General features: G+C 33.2%; 1 protein-coding gene across 1 annotated transcript; it reads right to left on the bottom strand.

The window, feature by feature from the left end:
• Window positions 1–854: 854 nt before the first annotated feature.
• LOC122313302 (protein RGF1 INDUCIBLE TRANSCRIPTION FACTOR 1-like) lies at window positions 855–2,712 on the bottom strand. Its single transcript, XM_043128176.1, has 4 exons — window positions 2,520–2,712; window positions 2,200–2,412; window positions 1,576–1,791; window positions 855–1,428 (listed from the first exon to the last, which is right to left on the bottom strand). Exons 1-4 carry the CDS (start codon window positions 2,571–2,573, stop codon window positions 1,192–1,194), a joined length of 720 nt encoding a protein of 239 aa, XP_042984110.1. The 5' UTR covers window positions 2,574–2,712; the 3' UTR covers window positions 855–1,191.
• Window positions 2,713–9,507: the final 6,795 nt, after the last annotated feature.

The raw sequence follows: 9,507 nt of genomic DNA on the forward strand, positions 1-9,507 counted from the left end.
AATAAAACTCTATATTTTGATCATTACAATCCATACCATGAAAATTAATCAAATCAATGTCTCCTTGTCGTTTCGCCACCACCAACTACCAGCAAAAACCTAATACATTATACTTTTTTGTAATTTTCTGTTTTTTAGTGATTAAAGAGTGTTTATTTTCAACAAAATACGGCGCGGAAGATGCGTGTTTTGATGCACAACAAAATGGACGGCTGAGAGGAGCCAGAAGTACAATTATTGGGGGGTGCAATGGTTTTCGTTTGCCGGTATTACCGGTAGAATTCTCAGACATCAAGAATAATATAAAGGACACACAGCACACGTCACATCATCAGGAACTTCCCATTTACTGCAACAAAAACATGCCTTGTCGCTCTACCTGTACTTTTTTTTATAATATTAATAAAAATTTCTATTTAAAAATAAATTTTATTTTATTATTATTTTTATATATCAATAAAAAAAGATAACGAGTAAAAAAAAATTATATCAATCATTTTTCTTATATATATATTGTTTGAAGAGATAAAAATTATAATTATCATAAGAAAGAAAGTGTTTATTTGATCTCTTCATCTATTTAACACAATACCTTGAATTATTTGTTGAAGATTTTAAATATCTTAATGCTATAAATGTAGGAATTTATATATAAATGTTTTTAGAATAAAAAAATAATGAAAAATATTCACCCAATCAATGGTGGTTGAAGACATCATGTGATAATCGTCACATAGAAGTATTCTTATAATTAACAAAAATGTTTTCACTTTTAAGAAATAAAAAAGATAATGCTTTCTAGGATAACATTAATTCTAGCAAACGTTTTTAAGATCAGATCAGAATGCTGTTCCTTAATATCAAACACCTATATATATTTGTTGTTTTATTTATTGATTTTCACAATACAAACACACTACAAACATGTATATATATATACACATTTTATATGGGAAGTACACCACCTATATCTATAAGATATAGTCTATATATCAGATATGAGTTGTAACACCGGCCTCCATAGACAAAGGCTCAGGTGTTATAACTTTGTGACATATATATATATATATATATAAGACACTGATTTTAAGAATATATAAGGTTGCCACCTAAGGCTAAAAGCGCGCAGTGGCATGCATTCATGTGATGTTTTTGCCTATACAAATTGTCAAGTAAAAAGACAAGTATTTCTTAGTATTGTAAAATAAGGCCCCCCATTGGAGATCTATGGGGAACCCCCTTCCTTCTCTTTGCCGTCCCGTAATTCCCGGCAGTCGGAGGTGGCGTCGATGGTGTAAAACTGTGATGAGCTTTGCTTTTCGTATACCCAATATTGCTAATGCCATTCAGTGATCCTTCAGTGTCATACCCTTGATCAGTGTCCATGCACATTTTCTTTTTCCTGAATTTCTTTGATGTCCCAACAATCTGAAATAACAGTTCAAAAATACAAAAAGGAGAGAAATCAATCAAGTATTGTATAAAAAACAAAGACTCAGTTTGAATGTTTCGCTTATATATATATATATATATATATAAGATCAGCATGCAGCAGTTATTGTGTAATGATATTACCTTGCAGCCAAGTGAGCAGAAACTGAAGGAATCAAGGAGGCTACGGTCACAGACTTGGCAGGTATTGGTGACACCTTTGCCAGGCCTAAGCTGAGGCCTCTCATTCAAGAACACAATCCTCGCACTGTTTATTATGTATGTCTGTACACTTGTTACATCCACATATTTCTGAATCTCAGACACCCTTATCACATCATGATATGAAGACCTTCTTATCTGCAGAACACAGCAATTTTAATATCCATCACAGAACCAGCACCACAAGATCAGCTTCTTTTTTCTTACCAAAAAGGAAAATACCTTCCCCCATAAAATAAATAATCACCATAAAAAAAAAAAAATATATATATATATATATATATTTAAAAAAATGACACTTTGGAAACCAAACACCATGTCTTTGGTATATCGATATATATATCCATGTGCCTTTGAGGGCTATAAAAGCCATCTAGAGAGGTTATACCAGATTTTTTTAAAAAAGATAGGTTTGGCCAATGTGATCAGGTGATAAATGTTCAAAACCCCATGACTGAAATCTGTAAAACTTTTAAATATATGATTTGATTGAGCCATGAAATAGAAACAGTAGCAGAATTAATCTACTATCTAGGAAACACAAACCTGAATAGCCCGGTGATCTCCATGAGAAGCGAGGCAAAGAGAACAAAGGGCTCCATTCATGCAGTCCAAGCAGTACATATTGCATTCACTTTTGTGAGAATCTGTGTGAACCTTGCATTGAACAAAGAAGCTTGTTTGAAGAAGTGGCTTCAGCCATGGCGGCCACTTGTTTTCTTGATGATCATCATCACCATCATCTAAACCTCCTCCTCCCTACACCAAAAGATCAAACAAACACACAAAATAAAAAGAAAATACGCAACAGAGTAATATTAATGAGTTAAATCATGTATATATTTTCATCATAGGGAGCAGCTAACCATGATTCTTCTGGTTTTGGGTTTTGATATGTCTTGTGGTGGGTTCTTGGTCATCGATAGCCAGTTTTGGTGGTAGAAAAGAGAGCTTTTCTCTGTATACTTTCCTTCAGAGAAAGAAAAAGAAGGAGAGAGGAGAGAGGTGGGATAGTTTTGTAGTGGTGGGTGGTGGAGGGGGTGGGGATGGAGGAGTAGGAAGTGCTGATTATCTTGGGCTTAAAATTCCACAACCGAACCTCTCTCCGAACCAAAACCAAATTGGGTTTTTATATTTTTCTTTCCCTTCTTTTTTTGTCTTTTTTTCTCGTAATGATTGCGTCAAATATACAGTATTTTTTTAAATATATTTTCTTCACCCTTTTTCTCTCAACAATTAAGGGAAATATTCCCTATAACCCTCACGCGCGAGACTACCTTTTCACGTCTTCTAAAGAAACAAAGAAATTTTCTTTTTTAGAAAAAAAAAAAAAACAAAGGAAAGAATTCTTTTTTAAAAAAAGATTTTTTTTTTAAGATTCTGTTTGAAAAATTAGACTCAACTTAAATCAATTCAATTCAGTATAATTTTAAATCGGGTCTAATATTTAAATACTTAATTTTTAAATTATTAAATTTATTTTAAATAAAAATTACGTAGAATTCATAATTTTTTTTAACTCAAAATTTCTTTACATACGAGATCTATAATTTTTTTTAATTTTATATATATATATATATCAAAACTTATCTTAATATTTAAATATATCTAAACTCATCTTAAGTGAGTTTTACAAAACTTACTCTACCATCTCAACACACTATTATTTATAAAAGTTTCAACTCATCTCAACTCAGTTCAACGTTCAAACAAAACCTTAGAATGCATGTTATAAGTTTTATAACAAACTTGTGCGGGATTGAATCTCAAATTGTATTGTAAGTATAGTAACCTTATCATTCCAATAAAGAACGGAGGCAAGTGCCATCACATCGAAGAGCCAGAGGCCAAAGGAAATCCACTTTTTTAAGTATTGTACATGACATCCTTCTTCAGCTCACTACTCATCTTTCTTAAAACTGATATTTTCTTGCGATCACTTTTCTATGGCTGAAAAGAAAATTAACATCGACATCGGAAAAGAAATTAAAGGCCCAAAAAAGAGTTCAATTAAATAAACAAAAATCAAAGGCCCTAAAGCAAACTAAACCCACTAGCAAACCAAAGCCGCATGCACTTCCCTTTTTCGATCAATCGTTTTGGTCATCTTTCTGATAGAAGAATCCAGAGCCGATTTACGAGTAAAAAAGTCGAATATCTTGAGTACTTACGTTTGTTGCTTGATTTCCTTCACCTCCATATCCATGCTGCTTTAGGGATATTGGACAAGCCTACTGTTATCTTTTATGATGTACATCAATCTCTAACTATATAATATAATACATCTTTTAATCTTAATTTAGCTTATGGCTTTGCTCTTACCACTTTGATTGGCTACTCGATTATTAATCTTAATGCGCGCATGCTTTTGGAGGATAGAAATTAATTAATGATAATGAGAGAAACGTGACCGCCCTTTTCGCGAATGAAATCGATCGAGCATGCAGCATATATAATTAATTAATATATAGATCATGAGATGTCATCATGTGTGCCTTGCTAATTATTATTTCTCGATCAGAAATATTCAGAGGCAAATGGCCGGGTACGTGTCGATTCCTTGCCCTTGAAAGGTGCGAGGATATGGAGTGGGTACTTGTGGCGATCGATGAAGTGATCAAGAGATTCTGAAATAACATGTACAGGTGCACATGCATGCAGCATATTTAAGGAGAGAAGCCATGCACGCACGTACGATAACTTTCTCTGGTCTGTTGCCATCGATACTAAACATTTTATTTTTTTATTTTTATAAATGAAATATTATACGTTATATACTTGAGGGATAATGATAACATTCTCATAGGCATTGGATTAGATCGAGGAGGTAATTATAAACATGTCATAATTAGTAATAATTAGGAAGAAATGGAGACATTATTAATCTTCGACGTACGTACGTCTCAACTTAATTTAAAAGCGATTGGGACGTCATGGTTGTAAATGTGTGCAAAAACCTTGCCGTGGTTCTCATCTCCATGATCTACTAAATAGATATTACCTATATATTTGGTTATTGGGTTGGCTAAAATTTCGCTGTGTTCGCGTTGATTTAAGATTTAGGGTTGGTTTGAATTCAGAGGTAAACTAAAATGATTTTAGATTATAAAAGATAAAAATTGAATAAAATATTATTAAAATATTATTTTTTTAATATTATTATTATTTTAAAATTTGAAAAAATTAAATTAAGATTTAAAAAAATTAAATTATTTATTATATTTTGTAAGGAAATGTGTTTGTGAAAATGTCCCTGAGAAAAAACCAATGATTTTCCATTTGGAATCACTTCAAACAAGGCTCAAATCACTTCTAAATTCAATCCAGGGTCATTTAGCTTTTGTTTCAAAACTAGTTTCTTAAATAAAAACCAATTTTGACTTGTTTATATTCTTCCTCTTAAAATCTGTCTCTCTATCAACATTACCAAACAAAATATTTATATATGATATATATACACATACACACATACTAACACTGAGTGGGTATATTCACACACATACTAACTGATATATATACACATAAACCATAATTATGCCCAAAGGAGGCCCAGCGTGCAAGTCACGAATCCTATACTGCTTTCATATAGGATTTTGGTTCCCTGTTGATTTTGGTCAGGGGCTAGAGCTATCCAATACTGCTTTCATATGTTTTATATATATATGATATATAAATATATAAGTTTATTTATATGATATATAAATATATAAATATGCAATGCAATGGGATAGCAGAATTTATAATTAAACGACATTTAGACATTTAGGACTACAAATATAATTTATCTTATTTTTGTAGTCTAATTGGTTAGGACTTCTCTTAGGTAGTTGGTGCATGGTTATTATCATATTATGTATGGGGTGGGCTTGTTGTACCAACTCTCCGTATGCTGTACTGATTGTAATGTAAACATGGGCAGAGCCCAATATATGTAACTTCTTTTATTTGCTTTTATTTATTTATTTCTTTTAAAGAAACAATACATATAAGGCACAAAGAAAGTAATTATTATATTTTCATGGTCTACAATTCTGCTATCCCATTGCATTGCATATTTATATATTTATATATCATATAAATAAACTTTATATATTTATATATCATATATAACACACATATATGTATGTGTGTTAATTAATAGGCCAAACTTTATATATTGTACATATGCAATCTATACATACACACAAACTCTATGGAAATGACCGTGGCATATATATATATATATATATAGTTAAATACTTATTCACAACTATTTAAAATAATGATAATTACTTATTCACAACTATTCAATATTAGTTGTTTGCTTAAACAAACCAACAACTTGGATTTAATTAAGACCATATACTTACTTGCTCTAATTTTATTTTATTTACAGTATTTACATTTTTTATTTTAGCAACTAACTTCCAGCTTTTAATTTATTTTTTCAAATAGTATGAATTCTACTGTTAGTGGAAGTAGAGATTGTGGACACAAGGCCAGTACTCCTACACCGATGGAGGCTTCCATCCCGACGACGGCCTGTACTTCCACCCCTAGAGCCCCATCTAGGACTGCATCTAGACCAGCATTAGAGCAGATACTTCCTGTGCATCCAGTTGACTCTCCGTAGATATAGAAGGAGAAGATGAAGATATGTTCAATGAAGAGGAGGAGATGACAGATGTGCCTGTTGAGCAAGATCGACCATCACGGTCTTCTAAAAAACAGTCGTGAGCGTGGAAACATTTCACTAAAATTCCTGGTGGTCATGTGAACCCTCAAGCAAGATGTAACAATTGTGGGCAACTTTGTGGTTGTCATTCGAAGAAGCAAGATACTAGTGTATTGATAGCACATCTTACTAGTTGTCAGCGGTATAAGATTGCGAAGAGTTGGCGGCCACTGGCACTGATCAAACCAAGTTGAGCTACGAAACTCAAATGGCAACTGATGTTGGCGGATCACATGTTAAGAAGCTTATAATCCGTCAATATATTGATAAGATGTTGCGGGAATTACTTGCAGAGATAATCATTACTGATGAGATGCCTTTTTACCATAGTTGACAAGAAAGGCTTCAACAAATTTATGCGTTGTCTTGAGTCACGTTTTCCCATGCCTTCACGGTATACGGTTATGCGTGATTGTTTAAAGAGACATTTGAAAGAGAAGACGGAAATGAAGGAAATGTTTTCTTCGGACTGGCTAGAGAGTGTCATTCACCACTGATACATGGACGTCCATACAAAATGTGGGCTACATGTGTATCACAGCCCACTTTATTGACAATGAGTGGACACCGCATAAACGGATAATTGGATTTAAAGAGATTGTTGATCACAAGGGTGTATCCATTGGTGCAATGATGGATGATTGTATTTAAGATTGGGGAATTAAAAAAGTCCTTTGTATCACAGTTGACAATGTCAGTGCCAATGATACTGCAATTGAGTGGTTTAAGAGGAATACAACGGTAAAAGAAGATATCATTCGTGGACACGAGTTTATACATGTCCGATGTTGTGCTTATACCATCAATCTCATTGTTTCAAAGGGGTTGAAGGAGGTTGATGATTCAATTACCAAAGTCTGCAATATTGTGAGATATGTGAGGGCTTCCCCCCAAAGGTTTGGCAAGTTTAAGGCAATAGCATAACAGCTTCAGATTCCATGTTCCGCCATGTTGTGCTTGGATATTCCAACTCGATGGAACTTCACATATATGATGTTGGCGGTGGCGCAGAAGTACGAAAGGGCGTTCCAACGAATGGAGGTCGAGGATGGGGGTCTGAAGTATGCTTTGATGGAGTCTACTGGGGGGAGAAGGGGACTCAGTGTGCCGGATGTAGTTGATTGGGATCGTGTGAAGTCTTTCGGTGATTTTTTGAAGTTATATTATGATACAACTATGCAGATATCTGGATCCAAATATTATACTGCGAACTTGTACTTCGACAAGCTTTCGAGGATTCATGAACACTTGCAACAGAGTTATGCTAATAGTAAGGGATTGTTATTTGCTACGGCTATGAGGATGAAATCAAAATATGAAAAATATTGGGGGGATATTGTGAAGATAAATAGATTATTACTTGTGGCTGCAATCCTTGACCCCTAATATAAGTTGGAAATCATACAATTTTTCTTTATTGACATCCTTGGGGAAGAGAAGGCTAAAGAGTTTATTAGAGAGCTGAGAAATGATATTGATGACTTATATGTTCACTACAACAATAATAGTCATTCTACTCCAGCAAGTGGTAGACGTAGCTCCTCACACCCGACCAGTTCGACATCTTTCGATGATTACACTGCTTCTGCTGCAGCTCTTTTATCACCATTGGTGCAGTGATATCATCAAAGGCGTGCATCGAGAAATATTATGCAGTGTAAATCTGAGGTTGAACGCTATTTGATGGAAGATGTCGAGGCACCTAGTGATGCATTTCAGTTATTAACTTGGTGGAAGGTTCATCCCACCAAGTTTCCTATTCTTTCTCGAATGGCCCGAAATTTGTTGGCTATTCCTATCACTACAGTTGTCTCTGAGTCGGCATTTAGTACTGGAGGTCATGTGTTAGATGCTTATCGAAGTTCATTATCAGCTTCAACTGTGGAGGCCCTTATTTGTACACAAAACTGGCTATGTGAAATGCCCATTGGAGTATATATCATTGATCCCGAGAGCTATAAGCTTGAATCAGGTAAATTTATAGTTTATATGCTTTTAAATGATAATTTAAATATTTGTAATATTTTAATTATTCAACTTTTAATTTTTATGATTTTGTAAATCTACTCGTGAACCCTAGCATAGTTGCAGATGAGTGATAATTGCGGATGAGTTACAAGTTACATGGATGAGTGATGTTATTTAGGTACTAGATTAGTATTTTTAAATCATTTAAAAAATTATTAACTATTTCATAATTCATACTAAATTTTTTTAAAATATTTTCATATGTATTATTTTGCAGATAAAACATTATGAGAACGAATGCTGAATAGTACTGGCTACTGGTTACTGGCTTCAACTTCAAAAATCAAGACTTTTTTCCTTTCTCGATGTTCAAGAATCAAGACTTTGTTATTGTTTAATTACTAATTTACTACTCTTTGGTTGTGTAATGTATGACTGTTTAATAAATATCATTTGTATTTATGTTATTTAGATAGTTGGGCCTAGTATTGCGTATGGACCTTCAGAGGTGGGCCTTCGGAGTCGGAATTGGGCCTTCGGAGTTGGAGGTGGGCCAAAACCCAAATATACTCCGATTGGAATTTCCGAACTCCAATCAGAGTCGGAGTCGAAAATTTTTTTTCCTTCAACTCCTGTCTAAGTCGGAATTGGCAATTGAGTCAGAATTGCCCCTACAAATGGGACTGTTGTCTATATTGAAAGAGAAATAATTAAGAATTTTGATTTAGATTCAATAGTTGATGATTTTGTTTATTTGAAAGAACGTAAATTACAATTTTAGACACTGTATTTTTTTTGTTTGATATATTTGTATGACTCTATAAGTGTCTTTATGTTATTTGAATGATATATTATTCTTGACACATGATATATTTTTTTAATATATAGATTATATTAAATATATTTTATTTTGATTTTAAATCTTACTATCTTATTGTTCTATACCACAAAAAAAATTTATAAACATAGAATAAAAAATATCTTATTATATTTTTAGTTTTTAATTTTATTTCACGACCTATAAAACAAATTCTTAATTCCGTCACTGTACATACGCAACTCTGGTCCGGATGGAAATCCGTTTGCTGCAATCAGAACAACAGCTCGTCATTAATTTTTATTTATTTTTTGGGTTATGAATCATATCGTCACAAAGAATATTTGACGGAAAG

The sequence above is a fragment of the Carya illinoinensis genome, chromosome 6 (assembly GCF_018687715.1).
Source record: "Carya illinoinensis cultivar Pawnee chromosome 6, C.illinoinensisPawnee_v1, whole genome shotgun sequence".
Taxonomy (NCBI): Eukaryota; Viridiplantae; Streptophyta; class Magnoliopsida; order Fagales; family Juglandaceae; genus Carya; species Carya illinoinensis.

Bases quoted from the DNA above. Each gene is read 5' to 3' on its own strand.
- LOC122313302 (XM_043128176.1), bottom strand. From the start codon at position 2,573: ATGACCAAGAACCCACCACAAGACATATCAAAACCCAAAACCAGAAGA. The intron at 2,413-2,519 runs GTTAGCTGCTCC...CTTTTGGTGTAG, and splicing joins CCAAAACCAGAAGAATCATG to GGAGGAGGAGGTTTAGATGA. The intron at 1,429-1,575 runs GTAATATCATTA...CTGTTATTTCAG, and splicing joins TCTGCTCACTTGGCTGCAAG to ATTGTTGGGACATCAAAGAA.